This window comes from Amblyomma maculatum, chromosome 2 (genome assembly GCF_055883805.1).
Source record: "Amblyomma maculatum isolate TAMU_Amacu chromosome 2, ASM5588380v1, whole genome shotgun sequence".
Classification (NCBI taxonomy): Eukaryota; Metazoa; Arthropoda; class Arachnida; order Ixodida; family Ixodidae; genus Amblyomma; species Amblyomma maculatum.
Window position 1 is genome coordinate 23,797,527 of NC_139345.1, and position 25,562 is coordinate 23,823,088.

The following is a 25,562-nucleotide window of genomic DNA, read 5'->3' on the forward strand; positions in this document are numbered from 1 at the left end:
CAAACGATATCAGATAAAGGTCCAAGCTTTGCAGCTTTCTAATCTTTTGTTTAGCGACAACTTTTGGTAGTTTTATGTTGTCGCTTCTAGATATTTCTGTCGCTCGAGAAAGAAGTAGGGCAAGTGCCATGCCTGTAGCATATACCTGTGTTGTACAGGTCGGCGCATGCATTTGTTTCATTCACCTTCGATTTGTCCAGGTTTCGAATAAGATGCACAGCCTTCTGTGCAAAGAGGTCGGTGCTGTATTTGCCGTTTGCGTCCAGAGCGGGATCCGTACCGTTCCAGAAGTCGAGGCCCGATATTAATGTGCCATCCTGTACGGAAACCAGAATAGTTCTTTTTTTTCTGTGGCACGATATTTAACACTTCATAAAAAGACAGAAAAAGAACAAGTAAGCGAATAAGGAATAGTCAAACTATCTGTCGCCCTATTCAAAGTAGATTGCCTTTGCAATAACTATGAAAAAGCATGACGTCTATATAGTTCGTTCGACAGGAAACGCTAATCGTGGAACGAAGACGCGGAATGTTTTGTGAGAACTGGAGTAGCTGAGTGCAGAAGTGATGAGGCTGGACATACCTGGACGTGGTCGAGCGTGTGAGTGAAGTAATCTCCGTGCCCGTAGTACAATCCGTAGAATGTGTCGAAGCCCCTTCGTGTAGGCGTATACTCGTAGCGGTAACAACCGAGATGCCACTGCAATTACCGCGGAATCACATAGGATTACGAGACTGGCGTCAAATAAACAAAAACAATAAAATATGAAAAAAAAGAGTATAGCTGGAGATGAGCTCAGGTAGTTAGTGCAATTGAATGTTAAGGGACGTAAGAGGTACGGGTTTTGCGCATCGGAGAGTTCTGATACAGACTCGCACCGGACACAGTGCTTGCGTGATGCGGCACGGTTTTCGTCTTTGTATGGAGTCGTCTTTGTATCTCGCGGGGTCGAAATACGAACAATAATGACCAGAATAAAAAATTGTAGGGACGCTTAAGCCTCGCCTTAAGAGTAGACGCGAAGCGCATTTAGCACCGCATTTTCATTGCACGAAGTTAAAAAAAAAAATCTTCTTTAAGTCATTTAAATTTAAAAACTTTATTCGTATAATATCAGTACACATTCCGAAGACATGTTATTAAGCCATACGCACCGCAACGCGTTCACTACGTGCCCCTTTAACACGCTTGGTACCCACGACCCTTCGTTTTACAGGATTTCGACTGCACAAAGAGGTTCGTTTTCTTGCATAAGCTGATGATGTTTCGGTTTTATGCTCCAGTTATGAAAGTATTTTAAAAGTAGTTAGAAAAGTTAAAGCTTTCTGCGAAGCAAGTGGTAGTGTAGTCAATTGGGGAACGTGCTTCGAATTTTGGCATGGTGAATGACCTCGAATTCCGAGTGTCTTCGACAATGCATCATGAACAACTTCACCTAAGTACCTAGGTGTCCCTCTTGAATTTTACGTCGATAGCAGAGGCGTAGCCGGAAATTTTTTTCGAGGGGGGCTGACGTTGCTGCTCAGCCTCCTTCGTATCGAGATACCTGTCACCAAACCTGTCACCGCTCAAATGCTCCATAAATTCTGCATGCCGGGATGCAAAGATTGCATGGAAGAATAGTACCGTCAGAGGCTTTCGTTGCATTGAGTATCCTGAGCATATATTGTTTCAGACGAAAATCATTTGTTTAATGTAGTAAATGCAGAACTGATAATTCATTACAGCCAGTTTTCAGCTATACAATTAGCATTAGTTCGAATACGTAGCCTTCCTGACGGACCCGAAGATGAAATGGTTACATGCAATCTCTCCAGCGTTCTTATATCTTTTATTATCATGCATTATATGCACAAACTGAAGTGTTACGAACAAGCGAGGACTCTCAGCAGACCACTTATACAGACTTTCCACCGGAGCATACATAGCGGCTAAACACACCGAGATTCAGTGCGAAAAAGAGGCCCGAGAGGGAGAAGACAGTGCGGCGTCAAAAGATCGAGTTCGGCATGTGGAGGCTGCGAATTCGGCGTCACGCTACCTTCTAGTTTTTTTTTTTTTTTTCTTTCTCCAAGCATTCTATCTCTGCGTTCTTTGCCAGCTTGTTTGATAGTATGGCTTATCTCCTTTGTATGATCCAATGAACGATTTCAGAAAACTATATGCACCTTTCGCTTTTTTTTCTATTTTGGAGCGTGAAAAAGACGTACTGGAAACAAGGTCCAGATTTATTTCCGGCTCTGGTGGTTGTTTTGATCTGCGATATATGACAGTGTGAAAGAATTTCGTGGGGGGCTGAAGCCCCATAAGCCCTACCCCTGGGTTCGCCCCTGGTCGATAGTGAACCTTATTGGCAAAAGAAGGCAACAGAAATAAGAGAGAAAAAACTGCAGGATTTGGTGGATTGAACCTCTCGATATTTGGACGTGCCACAGTTTGCAATCTTTTCTTGGTCAGGAAGCTGTGGTACTTGATTCAAGTGCTACATGGCTCCTGTTTACATCTGCAGAAGCTGCATACGGTGTTCGCACTGTTTGTATGGGTGTCCCTTTTGGGAAAGGACAAGTCGAATCAACCTGCTTCGAAGCGATGCACTGGAGGTTTTTGTTTATGCCACTTAATTGTACGGCAGTTAGTTAAATGCTTTTTTTTTTTCTTTACAGATGCAAAGGACCCCTTTTTATGTGCTGTTATTCACTTGAGACTAGGGCAGAGTTTCACTTGAATTTATTGTTACATCCCGTTGCATTCAAGTAATTATTCGTATGTATTTGAGAGAAGTTGTACAAGCTTGCCGTTTTTCTTTCATGCACGATTTTAATTTAATTATTTTAGTCATGTGAGGCGGAAAAACTTAGCAGCGATATATGTGACTCACTCTTCCCTCCACCATTGTAAAGGACTGTGTACAGTTCAGGCCCAGGTCTATATATTCTAAAACAAGTTTTTAAAAATTGCGAATATGCCTCAACTAAAATATTCTTTTTCTAGACTACATAGCGGGACTTTGAGAGTTAAAACGTGGTTTCAAGATAAATGAATATTTGGGCCTTGGGGAGTCCCCTGCCTACGTAAAAGAGATGAAACCATTGAGCATGTTTTCTTGGCCTGCTGGGACGCAGTTTTATTCTGGGACGTTCTTCAAAGAACTCTTCAGAAATGTTTTTCGCTTAACCCTCACGGTATCAACTATCCCCCGATTGCAAACGAGGTCGGTATTCCTTATGATCTTGTAATGGCGTTGGACCGGCATAGTATATGGAGAAGTATGATGGCGATGCGTCCCGCAGATCTTGATGCACGGACACTGAGAAAATACTTTCAGGAAGCCTTTGTAAGGTATTATGAAGTTATCAAACTTGTGGATCCACCACATGACTGGCTCCCACACATTCAAACATTAAAGTCATTGAAAGAATTTTAGTCATGCTACCTCAGTCAAATACGGCTGAAGGTTCCTGTGTAAATATTATACGTTTTGAGAGCAATATAAAAAAAGAAAGAAACCTTCGAAGCCTATGCTTTGCGTGCTCGTCTGGCATGTAGAGGACGTGAGTTACAACCCCAGTGGGGACATAATTTATTTCACTGAATATACTTATCACAGCTTTATTTCGAAAGCGTGACGTTTAAAATTCCCGCACGAGGTAATGCGGCTTTTACATCGTAACCCTGCCAAGCAATCAGGATTTTTCCGCACGAATATTTCCGACACGCTGGTGCCATCAACAACAACAACAACAACGGCGACTACTACTACTATTACTACTACTGCTGCTACTTCTACTACTATTAATACTACTGCTTTTACCATTACGACTACGACTAATACTACTGCTGCTACTAATACCACTACGATTACGACTACTAATACCACTGCCATTTCTACTACTATTGCCACTCCTTCTACACTCTCCTCCGCCAACCTAAGAGCGCGCGTAATCTCGTGTGTTAATTACGCGCGGCCTTTATAATAGGGGCAGGGGATTGTGAGTTCCCACACACTTAGCACAGGGGCCAAAATATCGATCATAAAATTCAAAGGTTTTGTCTGTACATATTGAAGTTGTTAGCGGAATTCAAAAGTGTTAAAGTATAAGACAAAGACAATTTCTCATTGCGGCAGCTTAATCACCGGGGAGCTTCAGAATGGAGTGCGCGAAGTTCAATTTGTTTTCGGCGGAATCAAATGTCGTCGCGTCCCTGCACCTAGCAGTCATTACACATTAACTGGAAAAGAGGTGTTTCCCGACTTCCGCGGTCCCTTTCATCGGCCTTAATTTGCAACTTTCGGGTGGGGTCCGGTAGTAGTCTTTGTTCACTTCGGAGCTCTTGAAGTCGGTGGCCGACTGCATGGGCTGTATATAGGTCTGCCGGGGCGACGCCGACACAAACAGGGTCGTTGTCTCGGCTTGTGGGAGGAGTCCGAGACATGAAGGCCCGCATCTCCATCAAATGTCACATAGTCGTGACAATGCCTATGACAGCAAACAGAGATATTTGTACTGTAACCTGTATTGCACTGAATAAACCCTTTATTGGGCCGACTTGCGGCCGCAAAAAGAATTAAGCAGCCAAGCGGCGGCGATAGCAGGAAACGGGCTCGTTGGTCGTCGAAGTACCGATGTACCGTCTTTGCCAAAAGTAACCAGGCTGCCCGATTTGCTCCTTAGCCCTGTAGCTAAACGTTTTACAGGACATGTCAAATTATTAATCCCCTGTGCGGAAAAAAAACCCATCGCTCTTATCTGTAAAGACCACTTTTTGCCGTTTGAAATAGATCAAGGGCTCCAAACACGGTTGATAAGGAAAACCTGCAGCCTGGTCATACTTTTGACAAAGACGGTACGTTATTTCGGCAGTGCTCAATATAAAGCCGACACAGAAACATTGCTATAAACCAGCTAAGAAGTAGTGGAAAAGTCTGGAGCAATATAGAAGGAGTTGAAAAAAGAACACAAGGTCGTTCCGTGCGCTACAGTCACAGTGATAAGGCCGCATGTCGGTGGCTGTTGAAAACAACACAATAAAGATTTCAAAGGTTCGCGGCAATATTCAGCACCAAGCTTCTTCACGAGGGGATATTTGTCAGGTGTTGAGACGCTTATCCACATTCGCACAGTAGTTCGTTTGCCCCCACCTTTCCAATCAGATGCGTCTCGTAACCCAGTGTCTTGAGATGCTGAGGAAGAAGCGTGTGCTTGAGGTCCAGGCCGTAAGGCTCCCCCGGCTGTATGGGAGTGCTTTGTAGGCCTGCAAAAGGCGACCTATATTAATCTCCACTTTAAACATAGCACATACCCACAAGAAACGAAGGCGGGAATGTTGTCTTCTCTCCAAAGTTCGCGTGATTGCTGTTGGGTCACTCACGCCGGCGGCATCGCGCTGGAATATAGCATTTATTTCAAGACGCCTAAATGCACGCTGACTGGCAAAAAGAGGATATTCGGAATAACTCTGACGGAAATGCATGGAGTGAACCAGGAAAATGGTTTGTAAGGATTATATATTTATAGACTCTGGAAATACGTTTTAATGCGTAATACTTATGAACAACAGAGAATTATTTTAGGAGATTGAAATGAAATCGAAGATTGTGTTGTTTCTTTAAAATTCTAATTAAAGTTGACAATTTTTGATATTGTTACGGGGATGTACTTAATGTGACGGCACTGCGATGGGCTGAACTGGACGCAAAACTTCGGTAGCCGTGCAGAATCCGCTCTCTCAGCGTCGTTCTCTTTTTCAACGCTTCGTCGTGCCTGCGTTCCTTGATCGTCGTCTTTGTCAGTGAGCACATCACTTTGGTCTCGCGTTTCCCGGTAACACTACCCCCCTCGGCAAAAGGCACCGTCCCGGTGCGTATTAGTCGTGCGGTGTGGAGGGGGAGTAATATGGCTTGAGGCGGGCGACATGTACAATTTCGGAAGTGGGTTTAGCAGTCGGTGACTTTGGGTGGAGCGGTGCAATCTCATAGGTCACGTCGGTCACAGGGCGTAGTACACGGTAAGGACCCGTGTAGTGGGGCAGAAGTTTCTGACACAACCCCACACGACGGCACGGAAGCCAGAGCAACACCAGAGATCCGGGAGGATAGTGCACATCGCGGTGGTGAGCGTCGTAGCGGCGTTTTTGAGCTTCTTGAGAGACGGTGAGATTGTGACGAGCAATCTGGCGAGCAGCGTCGGCTCGGGCGATGGTATCGCGGGCATAGGTGGTGACGGGGCCAGCGGCGGGAAGCAAAGTGTCGAAGGGCAGTAAGGGGTCTCGTCCAAAGAGAAGATAGAATGGAGAGTACCCAGCAGTGTCATGACGCGAAGAGTTATATGCAAAGGTGACAAATGGCAGACTAATATCCCAGTCGCGATGACTGTCGGATACGTACATTGCGAGCATGTCGGTGAGTGTGCGGTTAATACGCTCCGTAAGGCCGTTCGTCTGAGGGTGGTACGCAGTGGTGAACTTGTGCCGAACGGAGCAAGAACGAAGTATTTCCTCAACAACTCGGGAAAGGAAACAGCGGCCACGGTCGGTAAGTAGTTGACGGGGAGCACCATGCTGTAGTATGACGTCGTACAAAAGGAAGTCAGCAACGTCTGTGGCGCAGCTGGTTGGAATGGCGCGAGTGATCACGTACCGCGTGGCGTAATCGGTGGCCACAGCGATCCATTTGTTTCCTGATAAGGACTCGGGGAAGGGCCCTAGGAGGTCAAGGCCAACACGAGAAAATGGCTCAGTCGGGATAGCAATCGGCTGCAGGTGTCCAGGTGGCAGCACAGGGGGTTTCTTCCGGCGTTGACAGAGGTCGCAAGCGGCTACATAACGTTGGACAGAGCGGTAGAGTCCAGGCCAGAAGAAACGCCGGCGCACGCGATCGTATGTGCGTGAGAGGCCAAGATGACCAGCTGTAGGGGCGTCGTGCATTTGTTCTAGAACGGCAGAGCGTAGGTGTTGGGGAACGACGAGCAAGTGCTCAGCACCATCAGGTCGCATGTTGCGGCGGTATAGCGTATTCCCATGAAGGAAGAACAGGGCGAGGGAAGAGTCACGGCTGTGTGTGCGGAGGCGGTCGATAAGAGAACTGAGGGTTGGGTCCAAGCGCTGTTCGTCGGCTATGTGAGAAAAGTCCGATATAGAGAACACACAGGGGTCCGACTCGTGGTCAGTAGAGGAAGGGGGATCGACGGGATAACGGGACAGACAGTCTGCATCCTGGTGGAGCCGGCCTGATTTGTATACAACGGAAAAGGTATACTCCTGCAAGCGCAGTGCCCAGCGGCCGAGGCGGCCAGCAGGATCCTTGAGGGAAGAGAGCCAACATAGGGCGTGGTGATCGGTAATTACAGTGAATGGTCGGCCAAACAAGTAGGGTCTGAATTTTCCAACGGCCCAGACGAGAGCCAGGCACTCCCGTTCCGTAATCGAATAGTTCTGTTCCGCTGATGACAGGAGACGACTGGCGTAGGCAATCACGCAGTGTTGGCCGCGTTGTCGCTGTGCAAGAATGGCACCAATCCCGTGGCCACTGGCGTCGGTGCGAAGTTCCGTCGGGGCAGACGGGTCGAAATGGGCCAACACAGGAGGATTGGTGAGAACAGCGATGAGGGTGGAGAATGCGTTAGCCTGCTCTGGTCCCCATGAGAAAGGAACGCCTTTCTTCAGGAGATTGGTGAGAGGACGAGCAACAGCGGCAAAGTTTGGGACGAACCGGCGAAAATAAGAGCACAGTCCTATAAAGCTGCGGACATCACGGGGTGAACGGGGAGATGGAAAAGCACTGACAGCACGAATTTTGTCAGGATCGGGTTGCACGCCGGTGGAATGCACCAAATGGCCAAGCACTTTAAGTTCGCGGCGACCAAAACTGCACTTCTTTGAGTTCAGTTGAAGTCCGGCACGGCGGAAAAGTGCCAAGATGGAAGAAAGGCGACGAAGATGGCTTTCGAACGAGGGCGAGAAGACAATGACGTCATCCAAGTAACATAGACAAGTCGTCCATTTGAAGCCGCGGAGTAAGGAGTCCATCATTCGTTCAAACGTAGCAGGGGCGTTGCAAAGTCCGAAAGGCATAACCTTAAATTGGTAAAGACCATCGGGTGTGACAAAAGCTGTCTTCTCGCGGTCTTGTTCGTCAACAGAAATCTGCCAGTAGCCGCTACGAAGGTCGATAGAGGAGAAGTAGCGGGCTCCATGTAAACAGTCCAAGGCATCGTCTATTCGCGGCAGCGGGTAAACATATTTCCTTGTAATCGTGTTCAGATGTCGATAGTCGACGCAAAAGCGCCAACTGTTGTCTTTTTTTCTAACGAGCACGACAGGAGAAGCCCAGGGGCTGTTCGAAGGTTCGATGATATCGTTGGCCAACATCTTGTCGACCTCCTGCTGGATGACTTGGCGCTCAGAAATGGACACACGATAAGGCCTCCGATGTACAGGTTTTGAATCGCCGGTGTCAATGCGGTGAGTCACAACTGATGTTTGGCCCAGAGAACCGGCAGCAAAGTCAAAAATGTCGGAGAAGGATAACAAAAGGTTGTGCAGGTCCTGAGCGTGTTCGGGGCTGAGGTCAGAGGTAATCATTGCGGAAATAGGGTCGGTAATTGTGGTGGGGAGTACGGGTGTTGGAAGGACGCTTGAATGTGGGCCAGGAGTGAGTGCACAAATGGTGCAGTCTGTGAGAGGAGACAAGGTAGCAAGGGATATTCCTTCGGGGAGAACTTGGGGTGACAGACTGAAGTTCAGGATAGGAAGGTAGGTGTTGTTCTGTGTAACGCGTACGATGAGATGAGGAAGAACGACGTTGCGGTCAAGAAAGACCTCGGTGATAGGGCAAGCAACATAGTCACCGTCAGGCACAGGCGGGAAAGGTGACAGAGGTAGGTAAACAGCAGAGTCAGGGGGCAGGCGAGCGAACTCGGTGGAGCGAAGGCGGGGTGTAGATGGAGGATGTTCTGAGCAGACAGGTAAGTCCAAACGAAGAAGGCCGCTGGAACAGTCGATAAGGGCAGAGTGGGCCGTTAAAAAGTCAAGGCCGAGGATCACATTGTGAGGGCACTGGTTGAGGACGGTGAACAAAACAGGGATGTGATGACCGGCAAGGGTGACTCGGGCAGTGCACAGCCCAGTGACGGCAGCAGTACTGCCATCGGCAACACGAACGGTGGGCGAAGCGGCGGGGGTCTGTACTTTCTTGAGGCGGCGGCAAAATGATGAGCTCATGATCGAGACTTGGGCACCAGTGTCAATGAGGGCAGAGACGGGAACACCATCCACGAGCAGGGAGAGGAGGTTACAGGGCGAAGAAATGGGCAGAGGATTTCCAGGTCGGGGTACCAATGCAGCGTCACCTCCGGGAGCTGCATCGGCTAGTTTCCCGTGAAGCGGCCGGCGGAGGACGGCGAGGAACTGCGGTTAGGAAGAGGTGAACGGGAACGGCGGGCTGGCGGCGAAGGAGAGCGACTGGACACAGGAGGAGGCGGAGTGTTGTCGGTGCGGGGCGGCTCATAACGAGGCGTGAAACGGCGGTGACCGTAATCGGAGTAGCGGTCAACGTAAGGGAAACGTCGAGGTGGTGATGTCCAGCGGCTGCGGCAGTAGCGAGAGATGTGGCCAACACGTGAGCACGTGAAACAGATCGGCCTGTCGTCAGGGGTGCGCCACTCCTCAGGATTGCGGTATCGGTAGCGTGGCGTGTAGGTGTTGCGGGGCGCAGCGTGGGCGACCATGGGAGGGATGGGGCTCGAACTGGGGGGTTCCACGTTGTGGCTATAGGGGACGCCCAAGTTAGCAACCTCTTGACGAACGACGGCTTGAATGAGGGATATCGTCGCTAGGTTACTGTCCGAAGAGGGCGGGTTGGATGCAGCAGGAGCGAGCGCTTCCAGTTCACGACGCACGATGCGGGTCACATTTTCAGTGTTGGAAGGCTGCCTTAGGGTCGGCAGATCCTCGCACGTGGAGCTAGGGGCAGTGTTGGGGAGCCGATTGAAGCGATGTGCAATGCGTTTGTGTTTGGCCTGCTCGAAATGTCGACAAACTTGCAGAACGGAGTCAACCGTAGAGCAGTCCCGACAGAGTAGAAGATTGAAGGCATCGTCGGCTATGCCTTTGAGGATGTGCCCCACCTTATCAGGTTCTGTCATGTCTTTGTCGACTTTTCTGCAGAGGGCCAGAACGTCTTGTATATACGTAATATAAGGCTCGGTAGATGTCTGGGCACGTGTGGCGAGGTCCCTCTTGGCGGCGAGTTGACGGCCAACCGGTTTTCCGAACAGGTCACGGAGTTTTTGTTTGCAAACATCCCAAGAGGGTATATCTGCTTCGTGTGTTTCGAACCACACGCGTGCCGTTCCGGTAAGGTAGAAGATGACATTGGCCAGCATCAGCGTGGCGTCCCACCTGTTGTGCTGGCTAACACGCTCATAAAGCGAAAGCCAGTCCTCGACGTCTACCTCATCTGTACCGCAGAATGTGCCAGGGTCACGGGGGTGGGCTACGACGACAGTTGGAGTTGCGGAGGTTGATGGAGCCGCGTCGGTTGTCATCGTAACGGTTCCGATGTGTCGGCCACTGCGGAGATCCAGCGTCAGATTGTGTCGAACCCGCGACCTCCACCAAGATGTTACGGGGATGTACTTAATGTGACGGCACTGCGATGGGCTGAACTGGACGCAAAACTTCGGTAGCCGTGCAGAATCCGCTCTCTCAGCGTCGTTCTCTTTTTCAACGCTTCGTCGTGCCTGCGTTCCTTGATCGTCGTCTTTGTCAGTGAGCACATCACTTTGGTCTCGCGTTTCCCGGTAACAATATTTTTGAATTTTGGCCAGTTTCAAAGTATTGTGAAAAAAAACAAAACAAAACGAACATATCCGTCGCTACAAATTTTCGCAGCAATAAAGAACCAGGCTTGCGTAATATCAAGAAAATGTTCAGTGAGAACAACTCATTGAATCCTGCCGGAATACAGGGAAAAATATTCACAATTTTAAGTACAAGCTCTCAGTAATATACTAATTTTTATAACTTTAGACAATGTAATACAACGCCTTTTTAGTCCCTAATAATTCTGAGGTACTGTGGGTTCTTGAGGGAGATATTAATGGGTTTCGTTTTCAAACCGGAATCAGAGTTGTACTTTTTTTTGCTGTTGTCGAAATTTGACCGAATTTCATAGGTTCTGGAGAAAGTACCTAAAGGTTTACAGCGTGAAATTTTGCCAGAAATTACGATGCATAGCTTCCATAATAAAGAAAAACATTTTAGTGACAAAAGCATAAAGCTTCGTCCCAAAACATTACGACTGAAAAACGACTATTTTGTAACGCATTGCTCCTGAAGCGATGTTTGACGTTTTCTACTAAAACAAGTGCGGAAAGAAAAAAAAAATGTTTGAATAACTCTCCTTAAAGTATAGGTTGCATAGATTTATTGAGTAAAATTTATGTACTACAAAACTTTAGCGCACAGGCAGCAGGGCTCCAAAATTTTTGAAATGCACACAAGGCGATTTCTATTGTTAATAAAAAACAGCGCGAACAAGAAGACACGAGACGAGATAAGAGGAAGCTACAGGACAAGCGCTGAATCACAATTCAGCCTCAACCTTCAATCCAAGGCCGAGACAAAAAAAAAAAAAGAAAAAAAAAAAGACGCGACGAAAACGAAGCTTTCGCGTGAAACACCCCTGCGTTCATCTGTTAAACAAAAAGTCACTCAAAAAAGAAACCTCCTTGCCTGAAAGAGCAAGAGAAGTCTTGCTGACGCACTTGATGTCTCTTGAAATAAAATATGCTTCTCGTCAACTTTTCTGTGCGCCGATACAAAATTCAAACCTGGTCAAATAGGGGAGTACACTTCTTCTCCTTCTTCATTGTCCCACAAAAATGGCAATGGAAGACCAGAAACGTTTTGTCCTTGCCACTTTCCAAGTTGTTTCGGTGTACCTGTAGTCTCTTGTTATTACGCCGCCCTGTTTGGAAACCTGTACACAACAACAGTTTTGCAGCTGACAAACGGGTCTCTGTGTTTAACACCACATTCCTGCTTCTTAGATTCTAGTTCCCTTTGAATAGCCGGGCATATCCTCTTCACCTTGAGCCGGCGGTCAATGCAACATCAACACCATATCTCTTGCCAACATTCTTGAGGCGTTGTGAAGTCCTATGCACATAGGGTACCACTGCAACTTTGCTCTTCTTCTCACCCATTCTGGGCAGTGATTTCTGCCTGACCATTCTTTTTAGGCTCTTCAGTAGACTATAGAACAGGCCTCATTAATAATCGAATTCCGATAATCGGCCTTTGCAATTCTTGTCAATTGCCGTTCAAAACTGTTGCCCATGCCATGGTAGCAAGACGTTTGCAACGGATTTAGCAAGCATGTGATGATCATCCCATATTTCACTAATTTGGAATGCCCCGAACTAGAAATTAGCAAGGGCTTCACCGATCTCGGGTTGTAATCCCAACAAACATGATCCTACCCGAACTGAATCAACAAATCCAAAAACTGCAACCGATCGTCCACTGGTTCTTCAACAGTAAACTCTAGCCCAGATCTACACTCAGTAAAAACTTCAATAATGTCCGTCATACGTTGATCGAATCCTTCACAGTCTGTGTATACTAAAAAGTCATCCACATACCTGAAGGTGGAATGATGGAGGCCCCTCAAGTTCTCCTCCCGGTCTCTGTCCAAGTTTGTTTTTTTCCTTTTCAAAAAAGAGGGTTCTTTTTTTAGTGACTTTGTTTAGCAGATGAACCCAGGGGTGTTTTCATCACATTTGTTTTTGTCTGGGCCTTGGATTAAAGGCTGAGGCTGAGTTGTGAGTCAGCGGTTGTCCTGTAGCTTCCTTTTATCTTGTTGTGTGTCTTCCTGTTCGCGCTGTTTTTTTTTTTTTTTTTTTTTAACAATGGATGTTTACCAACTCGCCCAACAAAGTATCTTGGTAAGGCGATTTCCACCTGCAGTGATATACGATTTTTTTTTTTTTTTCAAGAAGACTACTGCGTAACTTGGACAATTGAGGTTCATTCCTTTGTACTGAAACATTCGCCCACCACCTATAAAAAATAATTGAAAACAAAAATACGGTCATGCCACCTCGGTTACCGTTATCTGCACACATCCGCTGCAGTGCTGTTGGCCGTATTTCTGAAAGTACTAATCTTGAATCGCAAACGTTTAAATGATGTTTTGTTCATGTGTTTTCAACATATGTGCGCATATAAACCAGCTGCGCGTTGTTCAGTTGTTTAAATGTACAGCTGTTTAAATACAAGTTGGGAAGCGGTTAACGAGCTGGCGGTCTGTTTGTTTTGCTCCATTTTACATAAATGCACAAGGGTGCCAACATGTAGGCTTTGTAGACCTTGAACTCTCCCTATACACCTATATCCTGTCATTTAGAGGTAACAGATGTGTAAGCTATTTCAGAACACTATTCACAATCGCCCTGGGCACCAGCATTCTCACTACACCTGCTCAGTTAGGCGTGTACCTTCGTATATATTGTCACCTATATATCAATAACCTAGTGCATTTTTCCTAAAGGTTAGGCCGCCATCGTCGCCGTGACAGACAACGACTTGGAAACTTGCACCTTCTGAAATATGACAGTCTTTTGTTTACAATGTTCGAGACAAAAAACAAAATTCCTTCTGGACGAAGAGGAAACATTTAAAGCTGGGGGTCAGATATCGTTGCAAAGGCTAACTTTCTCCAGAAGCTGCAATTCATCGCAAATAATGACGCAGGAGAACGAGCCAATTAGACTCATTGCGAAGACGGTTCCGGTTGGAAAGTCAATTCTGAGGCTTACTGTCCGCGAAGGCTTGCGGTTGGCACAACCACAGCGGTTGGGCATGATTTCCGAAATCAAACTGCAGCTTAAGCGGTTCGTAAAATTTGGCGGAAATGTGTCTATTTTTGCATCAGATATCGTTCCGTACCTGAAATAAGCACCGAATTCTCAAATACCCCGCTCATTCGCATATCAGAGCGACGGACGAAACATCTAAGGCGTCATGCCTACCGTATCGCGTCGAGTATAGCCCAGTCATGAGGGCGCCCCTTGAGGCCGTGCACGTCGGGTGCACGTAGTAGTTGTTGAGCACCACTCCGTCGGCGGCCAGGGCGTCCAGGTTGGGCGTCGGGATCTGAGGAGATCCGTGGAAGCTGACGTCGGCCCATCCCTGCATTGAGCGCACAGAGAGAGTGGCGGCCAGAGACTACGCTTACTTCCATGAACGCTAAAGGGGTGCGAAGCATACACTGGCGGGGAATCTGCCACTTCAGTCTGTGACACTTTCATCGATGCTGGCACGAAACGAAGCATGATTTCTCAACGCAAACATGACTCAAAAGGGCTGCGAAAAGAAATCCTTAATCGGTCAAAATAACACCTCCTCCTCTTTGTACGCTACAGCTTTCTAAACAAACGTTACAAATTCGTAGTAAATATAGAATGAAGGTTGGGCTATGGTGAATGCTTCCCTGTGCACATAGTTGGCGACGGAACAGTGGCTTGCTGCTTTAGGCTCGAGTTCCCGATGCAAAGCCAAGTCCGCGGCTGTGCACATACGCTTCGCATCCGTTAACTCACACCAGTATACAGTAAAAGGGGATGTCTTTTGCTGTGTTGCGTTGGTGTAAATACATAATGATACCTCGCACCGCTCCGATCTAATCGGTTGAGTTCCAATAAGCTTCCCAAGCATATTATTATGTATGAGGAATTTCATGCAGCGCGGCAGCAACGGACATCGTCAAAAACGTCTGCATTGCTTGCGCGGCCATTGGGAAGAAATTGCGCGATTCACTGCAAGTCATTCCTTCAGCACGTCATAACATCGCTACTCTCGGGCCCCTCCGGCTGTGCAGCCGCGCAAAATTCATCAAAGGATTTCGCTGCAAAATGCTCTCAAGGTCTTCAGGTTTTCTGCCCAATCTAAAGAATCGGAAGGGAGGGGGGGGGGAGGGGGGGGGGGGGAGGGGATGCGCACATTAGTTCTTCGCCTGGAGACCTGAGACAGTCTTTCCCTGGTGGGCTGGTCACAAAGAATGTGTGGATCAGGCAAAGGACGCTCAGTGCGATGTGCGATGCAGCTTGCGATGACGTGCTCCGAATCAACCTGGCTGCATGTGCAGAAACTGGGCCCTGCTTCGGGTTGCTCATACCTATATCTAAATATGTCGTTTTAGAGCGCAGCTTTTTGGCACCCGTTCCTGCGTTTCGCGTCGTCGTCGCCGTCGGCGTTGTGCCTCGTAACCAGCTCGCCCTCTCTTAGCTCCCCTCTTCCTCCGTGGCGGCGACCACGCGTGTTCTCCGATTGCTGCGCGCGCTCCTGTCACCGCTCGCCTAGAGTACTAGAGTGAACCTTCCGGTGTATACGATAACTATTTCTTGAATCTATCCAATCAACGAGGCATTGGTGTAGCTATTTACGTTGGAATATGCCAAAATTGTGACTCGTTTCCTGAATTTACCATTCCAAACTCCGATTTTGACTTGTGAACTTTGAAACGGGCTTCACAGCTATTGTCGGTTGTTTACAGGCCTCCTAACGGCAATGCCTGTTATCTGAGTTCATTTTCTAAATTACTGAATTATCTGAACTGTAAAAATTTTCGTTTGATTTGCTGGGGCCAATTTAATGTTAACCACTTGGAAATTGCTAACATTGACTCAGAACTGAACTTTCATCTCTTGCGGACTCTTGTTCCGCTGAAATTTTAGTACTAACCGAAACATGGCTTCACAAGCACATTAGTAACAATGAAATCCTTCACTCGCCCAACAAATCAACCACGAGCTCAGCCTCTTTATAACGAGCTCCTAGCAGGCTTTGAGCTACGCCCCATTGAAACTAACTGGACATTATTCAAGGACAAGGTTGCTGAGCTTACTAGCCGTTTTATTCTTATTAAAAATATCTCATAATCCAAGGGCGCCGTGGTATGACTCACACACTAGGCGCTTATCTATCCGGAAGAAACGCTTATATCAGCTAGCTAAAACCTCATGCAGCCAGTTTCGCTGATCATCAGATCACGCCTCAAAGGATGCTTATATTTCAGCCGTTAAAAAATGCAAACCAAACAAAAATGTTTCTCACAAAGTCTTCATCGTATATGCTGCTAGAAAATCCTAGAAAATTTTGGAAAGTTGTTAATCCGGCAGACAGGTCTAAAATCATACTAACACGCTCCAACGACAAACCTATTCCTGACAGCGAATGCTCATCAGTAATAAACAATGTTTTCTCCAGTTACTTCACTAGATCCCTGTCAAACAACATACATTTTTATAGCGCTTATAATTATCTACCAATGTACCCTGTTACTATCAACCCAGAAGGAATCGTCAAAATTATTGATGGTCTGAAAACGTTTTCAGCTGCCGGCACCGACTATATAAACTCAGTTTTTAAAAAGCACACAATTATATTCCTCGATTAGTCTGCCTTGAGTGTTCCGGCCGTCTTTTTGAAAATAGTAAGATGCCAGCAGAATGGAAGATAGGGAAGGTGATTGCAGTACATAAATCTGGAAACAAACACTCACCTCATAACTATCGCCCTATTTCAATCACCAGTATCGCTTGTAAGATTCTCGAACATGTTCTTTTCTCACACACAGTAAACTTCTTGGAATCAAACTCGTTTTTTCAACGTGCACAACATGGCTTTCGCAAGTCATACTCGTGCAAAACACAACTTGTGCTCTTTACTTACAGGTGGCATACAATCCTTGACCGTCATTCAACTGCAGATTCCATCTTAGATTTCGCTAAGGAGTTTGATGAGGTTTGCTATCGGCTTTTACTGCTAAACCTGCGTATAATAGGACTTCATATTAATGTACTGAAATGGTTTGAATGCTTTCTAACAGAACGTCAGCAGTTCGTAGCAGCTAATGGCACTAACTCACGCTTACACCCCCTCCTTTCTGGTGTTCCACAAGGTACCGTGCTTGGGCCCTTACTCTTCTTAATATTCATTAATGGCCTGCCTGAATCCGTTACCTCATCAACTCATCTGTTTGCAGACGATTGTGTCCTTTTCCGCGAAATAATAACTGATGATGGCGTACACTCAATACAAACTAATATTAACTATATCTCTTCCTGGTTCAATTCATGAGAAATGACACTAAACGTTAACAAATGCAAACTCTTACGAGTCGTCTGGAAACTTACCTGCATATCGTCTTAACAACGTTTCTCTCGAATCAGTAACGTCATACAAGTACCTAGACATTCACATCACATCTAACCTTAGCTGCAAAACTCGCGTCAAATTTATTGCCAACAAAGCTAACCGCCTGTTAGGCTACCCTCCTGCTAACACCAAGCTTCTCTTCCACAAAACCATTGTTCGTTCGTAACTCGAATACTCATCGTCAATTTTGGATTGATCCATGCAATAATGAGCTTATTAACCTGCTAGAAATGATTCCGAACAACGCAGCTCGCTTCATCTTCTCTATTATCGCACTGCCAGCGTATCCACAAAGAAATCTAATCTCAACCTGTTAACTCTCGCAACACGTCGGAAGCTGGCACGTATATGCCTCTTTCATAAGATATTTTATCACGATGACCTACACAAAAAATTGCTCATTCCGCCTTCTTATATATTATCTCGCATAGACCACATTCACAAAGTTGTCATAACTTCATGCAATAGTAGAAGTTTCTCTGACTCATTCATACCGCGCACATCGAAAGACTGGAATCGGCTTCCCTACCCTATTGCAATCATCACTGATGTTTCGTTATTCAAGTCTGCCGTGCGCAATGTAAATCATGCAAATTATCGATAGTACTGCATAACTTTTGTTTGAATTTTTGTGTGTGCACCTCATAGTACCATGCATTTAAAGTCTTTCCGCGAAAATAGTGTTTACATATTGTTTAACGATACATTGTAGTACTTTGTTTTCACCAGAAATAATACTTGTTCAATATTACGCATTTTTTAACTATGTTCACCTTTTTTATTACTTATATATTACTTGTATTTTTTTTTTATGCTGTGCATACTGTGTATTCTTGTATTCTTGTAGGGGGGCTCTAACTCTTATTTGCGAAATACGATAAAAGAAGAAGTTTCGTGATGTATTTCTAAACAGGCGCCTAACTAGTGATCTCACTGCATTAAAAAAAAAAAAGAAAGTAATTAAGTCGCGAACTTAAGCAAGGTAAGACCGCATTACAATACACGCTGTCGTGAAGACCAAATCTCCAGATGCCGTTTGGAGAGTGGCAAATAGTGTCTTATGTCGTGGAAGAAACAATTCCTCCACCAGTGAAAATTATGCTAAAAAACTATGAACTCCATGGGAAAGAGCTTGCTGATTACTTCAATAACCATTTCGCAAACATTAGCTTACAAGGGCAAATTCAGCAGACGCGTCATTGATAGACCACTGCCTGACTAGCTATTTTTGTGAGCTAGCTGATGAGCTTCATATGAATTCTACATTGCTTCTTTGAACTTGAAAATTATCAAAACTTTATATGTTAATGATTTTCAAACTAAATCAGTCAAATATGTTTCGCTATTCATTTCCCCAGTTCTTGAGTATATCTCTATTTTAATTCTCGTGTCCGGCTCATTTCGAGATGAAATGGAAAAAAAAAAAAAAAAAGAACGCAGGGTCACTGCATTTCAAAGGCGGCGACAAAAATGAAATCTCGAATTATAGACCCATATAAATCATACCTTTTTTGGCTGAAGGATTGAAAATATAATTTGTACAAGGATCGCACATTTCTTTGATACACAGAATATAATTACTGAGTGTCAATGGTTTGAGGAACGGAAGATGTACTGGAACAGCGTTATTAACAATAAAAGAAATAACACGGCGTAACTTTGAAAATAATGCTTCCTCCTTACGTCTCTTCATTTATTTCAGCAAGACCTTTGACAACTCTGATCACGTAATTTTATCTTGCAGATTGTCCGCTTGCGGTATCCGTGGTACACATCTTGCCTCGCTTAAATCGTATTTGCACGACAAGAAACAATCGATTTATTTAGATAATGGATACTCCTCTTCCCTAACAGTGTCAAGTGGCGTCCCTCAAAGAATTGTGTTAGGTCTGTGTAACACATATATAAATGATATTGTTACGTGAAGACTCAATCTATTTACAAGATCGCTAGCAGCGAACAGCACCACAGCAAAACAGTCCGACTTCGTCGTCATTTATCTTGCCGTGAGGCAAGGGGAGAAAGCACTTCGTCTTCGTATTCGCGTAACATGACCCCCGGCGGTGTAAGAGCCGTCCCGGCGTCAAACTGCCAAAGAAGGGATAAATTGGTATGCCCTAAGCCGCGAAACATACAATGTCGCAGCGGGGCGAGACGAGGAGGATGCAGACACAAGAGTAACAAGTTCGTACGTCACATCGGTGACTTGGCGGACATCACGATAAGGACCACTGTAGGGGGACAAAAGTTTCTCCGAGAGGCCAACGCGGCGAGCAGGAGACCAAAGAAGAACCAAGGACCCAGAGGCATAAGATACGTGGCGATATCGTCTATCGTAGGCAGACATCTGGGAAGTTTGAGATTCGAGGAATCGACGACGGGCCACTTGGCGCGCTTCAGTGGCTTGAGCAATGGCGTCATCGTGCGTAGGTGGTTATGGGTCATCCGGCAGGTGGAATCAGCGTGTCCAAAGGTAAGAAGGGGTTCCTGCCAAAGAGCAGGATGAAGGGGGAATAACCCATTGTGTCGTGCTTGGAAGAATTATAGGCAAATGTCACACATGGCAGCGTGAAGTCCCAGACGTAATGATCAGGCGAGACATATATATAGGTAACATGTCAGTGAGTGTCCGGTTGAAACGCTCGGTAAGGCCGTTGGTTTGGGGATGGTACGCGGTCGCGACCTTATGCTTCGTATAGAACATAAACGGAGGATGTATTCGATAATTCGTGACAAAAATGAGCGACCGCGGTCGGTGATTAATTGGCGAGAAGAGCCGTGATGGAGAATGACGCTGTGTAAAAGAAAATCAGCGACATCCGTAGCGCAGCTCGTGGGTGAAGCTTGTGTGATGGCGTAGCGTGTCGCATAATCGGTTGCCACTGCGATCCATTTATGACCTGACCTTGACGTCGTGAACAGGCCAAGAAGATCAAGCCCAACACGATAAAACGGTTCCAGGGTCACATCAATAGGTTGGAGAAGGCCAGCTGCTGGCGTAGATGGTTTTTTTTCCACGCTGACACGTGGCAGGCTGCGATGCAGCGCCGGATGTAGCGGTATAGTCCAGGCCAAAAAAAAAAAAATAAACGACGCCGTACACGGTCGTAAGTGCGAGACACACCGAGGTGGCCAGCTGTGGGCAGATCGTGAAGCTCTTCAATAACAGAGGAGCGGAGCTGTTTGGGAATCACCAACAGAATTGGAGAACCGTCATTATGAAAGTTACGGCGGTAGAGGACGCCATTCTGTACAACAAAAAGCACCAACAGAATTGGAGAACCGTCATTATGAAAGTTACGGCGGTAGAGGACGCCATTCTGTACAACAAAAAGCTGGAGGGAAGAATCCGATCTTCCAGATGTCAGGCCTTCAATGACTAGTCTTAAAGATGGGTCATTGCCCTCTTCATAGATTGCAGAGGGCGAATATGCAGGCCATGGTCTCTGTCACCAAGATAAGGGGCTCTACAGGATATCGAGACAAACAGTCAGCGTCTTGATGAAGGCGCCCCGACTTGTACACGACGTTGTACGAGTATTCTTGAAGGCGCAGTGCCCAGCGAGAGCGGCGGCCGGAGGGATCTCTCAATGATGACAACCAACAAGATATTAGATGTAGACAACAATGCCACTTTTATAATATACGCATATGATATCACTCTCGTTCTCTCGGATTCGGAGGTTAATGACCTAATTTCAAAATGTAATAATTTACTAGATAAACTGCAAGGCTAGTCCAATGAAAATTTAGTGAAGATTAAACCACAAAAGAAAAACGAAAGCAATGCTTTTTCGAGCCACGAATAAACCGTCAACTGAAGAAAACCGCGCCGTTACGCAAATCGGGATATTCAGTTAGAAAGTCAGCACAAAATTCTTGGGGTCATATGTTCTGAGCAACTTAGGTAGGATCAGCATGTCATCGATCTTTGCAACGAACTGTCAGCTGTAACCGGAGCATTGATCCGATGTGGCGATTTGTTGCCAACAAAAGTTAAATTACAAGTACAAGGCGCTCTTCCTGTCTCACTTAAGTTAAAGTGGCCTAGCCTGGACGACTGTACTTTAACAGAATTATCAGAAAGGTGGCAAGCATAGATATAGTTTCTTAACATAGACTGTATACTAAACAACTGCAACATTATTAAATTTCAATTGTGGTATCATTTTCGAATCGTACGCTCACTTTATTTATCATCTGAGCTACTGCGTGTTCAACATCAAACTAGGACCGCGCACATACTCGAAGCACCGAATCGTGGTTTATTCCAAGGCCCCGCAAAAATTATAAATATCAGACATTGCAGCACAATTTAACATGTATCCTGAATAAATAACGAATGGTACCAAATCCCACATTAAACGACATCTAATTACTTTTCCTGAGTATGAATAAGGCGTTTGTATTATTATAACTTTGTTTTTTGTTCTGTAGCTACTTTGCGTATAGCAATGAGAATTATGTTCCATATAATTTACACCATTTTATAATTGTTTCATACGTTGCAAATTTTAAGCCCATATTGCAAATACTTTCAACTGTCGAACTATTCGTCCTTGGAATTTTTCAATATGCACTGTTACGTCAATTCATTTTTGTTCTGCGCTGTTATTTGTACTCCTTAACTCGAATATTGTTGTAAAATGCCATGATTTTGTTTCTGGTTTGCTGTTGTCTATCAGTTGTACAGTCGTCTGCCAAGTGATAGGGTTCCACAGCCTCGTCAAGCTGTTAGAATAGCTTTTAGCTGACCCTTCCAGGATTTTTTCTGGGCAAACGAATGAATTTGCGAACGCCTGAAGAAACACCTTGCTGAGTACATATTGGCTGCAGAATGCGTTGTTTTGCAATCTTTTGAACGTGGTTTCTTCCTCTTTCGTCAGATTTTGAAGCGGTTGTAGGTAACTCTACTTGTTTCAGCTGAGCGTAAGTGGCTTGGAGCGCCATAAGAACTGCGGCGGATGCACTCTGCAGGAGCGTGGTGAAGCAAACTGCAAATCGTCTCAAGTACGTGACTTGAGACAGGCATGGTACACAGCGATGACTACGACATAAATATCGTCGATTCTCGGCGGTTTAGGAGAATTTTGTAAAGAGCTACGAAGAACGAAATAAATTTGACTGTTCACTTTCTCTATAGGCTGTGCTTAAATGTGGCCTTCACGCGTAGGTATTTATATTTAATTGGTCAGGCGGACTGTCCAGAATATTGAAGTTGTGGTATTTTGGAGACTGTGGAGCATATTTTATTGGTGTGCCCAGCATATTTGCACGAAAGGATAACTCTAACCACTTCATTTAAGCGTTTGGGCAAAAGCCATGACTGTGAGGACTTTGGCGCTCGGCCGGAGAAAGGAAAAACTCTACAGGCAGTGCCAACTTTTTGCCGCTTCTTGAGTCACACCGGAAGCGACACGCGATTTTCATTCAAATTTCCGCCCATGTAATATTTTCATGCCTCTTTTCACCACAACGTCACCCACCACGACCCACTTTCTTCTCCTCTTCCATTTCTCCAGTGCAGAGTATCTGGCCAGACGTCCAGCTTTTTGGCCTACGTTTCTATTTTCTCGTTCAACAAACTCATCTATCTTGGCTATCCGATGTCTTCTCACCACCCGATAAAATTCTTTATTTTTAACGCTGAATACCTCCTTAATTAATGGGTCATCTGGGGAGCTAGAATTATGCATATTTGTGCATTGGTTATACGAAAATGAGCTTTCCTTCCTGAAGTGCTTCCTGAGCACCATGTCTGCAGTTGTGAAGCGTGCCGCTGATCCCACTGTGATACAGCATGCCTAAACACTGTGAAAAGTGTACAACCCGCCAGGTCTGCTTCCCGACCATTTAGTGCGGTTCACATTGCATGACGAGAGTCAAACATATATTCACAAATATTCGTCCTCGCTTGGCGCTTACACAGATTCTACCGAGTTCTACAATAGCAGCAAACACTCAGGACGGCGTATATTAACATGTCCCATAGAGCGCTCATATAATATGATAAATGACGGAGGACGAGTTTCTATAGATAATAAAAAGTCCCCACACTTGATCTGAGTAGTTCTTTAAAATTAATTTCAGCCGAAACGTGCTATATTTAAGCAATGTTAGTTCCTCACTGCTATGCAGCGGCATTTATTGAGTTCGCTGTGTGAGCACCACTCACGAGGTCATCGGCGAGTATGAAGATGATGTGCGGCCTCTTGACTTGCTGCCGGTACGTCACGAGCACGTACACGCCGTAGGAAAGCAGGGCGCCGACGACACCGACGGCGACCTGGGGATCAAGGAACGGAAAATAGTCAGTCGCTGAACCTTCTACCGTTTCCTGTTTACAACAGCCGCGATTTTTTTTAATATTTGTTTTGCAGCTGCTTCCACCAATAACCGGCGTCACTGGAAAAAAAATGTCACCAAGTAGTGGAACTTCTGCAGATCACATTGTTTTTCTGCGTCCCTGTTTATTGAAGCACCGATTTCACATCACAGACTGTTGTGTGTATGGTGCAAGTAGTGTGGAAAAAAATTTGGTCAAATCATATTCAAGTTTGTACAGTGAAGCAAAATTAGTTCATTACCCACTGAACTGTTCTTACAACTGTATTCTTACAATAATATTATTCTTTATGTTGCCTATCGAAATCTATTACCATGGGAAGTCCCACCTGCAGTCGTGTACCATGGGACCTCTCGCTGTACATTCTTGTAGGTTGTTTTTTGATCCAAATATAAAACTTTCAACTTCAACTTCAACAGTGTGTAGTGGAAATACTGTGCACCGCTTTGCAGAGGAAGGTATGGACAAGGTGACTCCTACAAAGCATATGGCTGAAACTGGTTTTGCAGACGTGAAATGAAAAAAAAAAAAATGGTAGGGTACATAAAACAGGCCATGAAAATTCACCAGGAGTAAAATAAAATGGCTTACTCTCCTTCAAGGATTGCAGGCACTCTTATCAGTGGAGTCCCTTAACTCCTCCTGGAAGAGTTGTAGGACGCTGCTTCAATGTGTAGTTTTACTCTTTGTCAGCGAAAGGATGCTATAGCAGACGACGGACCAGGAAGAGGAGGACATCGAAGGAACGGCATCTGATATTGAACAGAAAAATAACGCTGTGACATGCTTGAGCCCTAATAACCGTGCTCATGCGCACTTTTAGTCTTTGTGTGTATATAAGGCGCGGATCGGCTGTTTTCCAAAATAAAGTTGTTAGTGAGCGCATATGTGATATGTGTGTCCTCCTTTTCCTGGTCCGTTGTCTGCTATAGCGTTCTTTTGTTGACAATGAATAACCAACTCGCCCAGCAACATACCCTGTTTTAGTTTTACTCCTTTCGAAGGAGTGCCTTCATTCTTTTGCAGGAGGAGTACAGTACTCCATCAGTGGAGTCTGATTCCTCTATGGCTAGAGAGAGTTCTTTTACTTTGGAAAAAGGAAAGTGGGACAAGCGAAAACTCCTCCAAAGGGAGTTCTAGTACTCTTTCTGTTCTTAGAGTGTAGATAGCAGTCAGCGAACCGGAAACAGACACATGTGCCCACACTCAGTGACGCACTCCTTAGCTCCTCCTTAGGCCTCCTTAGCTACAGCAATTAGTCGCGAAATATTTGAGCACCGCGATTATGACGTCACCTTGCGCTCAGGCTTTCGGCACCTTTCAGAATCTCCTTCGTGAGGAGCTCACCTCGGATTCCCCCCCCCCCCCCCCCCCCTACAACTTTCTAATGAAATATTTCCAAATACGTCTGATTTTGTCTTCGTCTATAGGCTTTGACAAGGAAAGTATGTGAGAGCTGTAAATTCATTATAATTACTTAACTATACACACGCGAAGTTGGACCCGCTCATACTTCTTCCTTTCGACGCTTCCTGAACCTTTAAACAACCAGTGTTTCAAGTTCGCGCCTAACCATCTGCGCACCCTCTACTTACATTCACTTGGAGCTCGTTCCTAAAGTGTGATGGCAGCATGCTCCCAGCAGCCAAATCTGCCCGGTTGATACGTTCATTCACCAGTGTGAAAAGGGAACTGGGTGCAGGGAAAAGGGGCTAACGAATGTGCATCTTCCAGCCAGCGTCCAACAATGCCTCATCTCTTATTTTGTGACAATTGGCGAGAGAAAAATAAGAACACACTTATTGAATCAGAAATGGCTTACTGTCCCTGGATCCAGGTAAAACGAGAGGAAGAAGATGGGTACACGGTATCAAAAAGAGCACTGAACAAGGGTAAGAGGGGGGGGGGGGGGGGGAGCCTCAGTTCGCAGATCGAACCAACATTTCGACAAGTGGAATTGTCTTCGTCTTGTCGCTCAGACGAAGACAAGTGTAC

At 45.7% G+C, this 25,562-nt stretch overlaps 1 protein-coding gene across 1 annotated transcript in view; it reads right to left on the reverse strand.

The window, feature by feature from the left end:
• Positions 1-25,562, reverse strand: part of LOC146198140 (arylsulfatase B-like) — a 78,586-nt gene that overhangs the window by 20,185 nt on the left and 32,839 nt on the right. The window contains exons 3-7 of the mRNA XM_084593472.1: positions 23,397-23,507; positions 14,035-14,194; positions 5,142-5,254; positions 584-700; positions 186-317 (exon numbers count right to left, since the gene is read on the reverse strand). Coding sequence (XP_084449598.1) covers positions 186-317; positions 584-700; positions 5,142-5,254; positions 14,035-14,194; positions 23,397-23,507 — 633 coding nt within the window. The remainder of the gene's footprint in view (positions 1-185; positions 318-583; positions 701-5,141; positions 5,255-14,034; positions 14,195-23,396; positions 23,508-25,562) is intronic.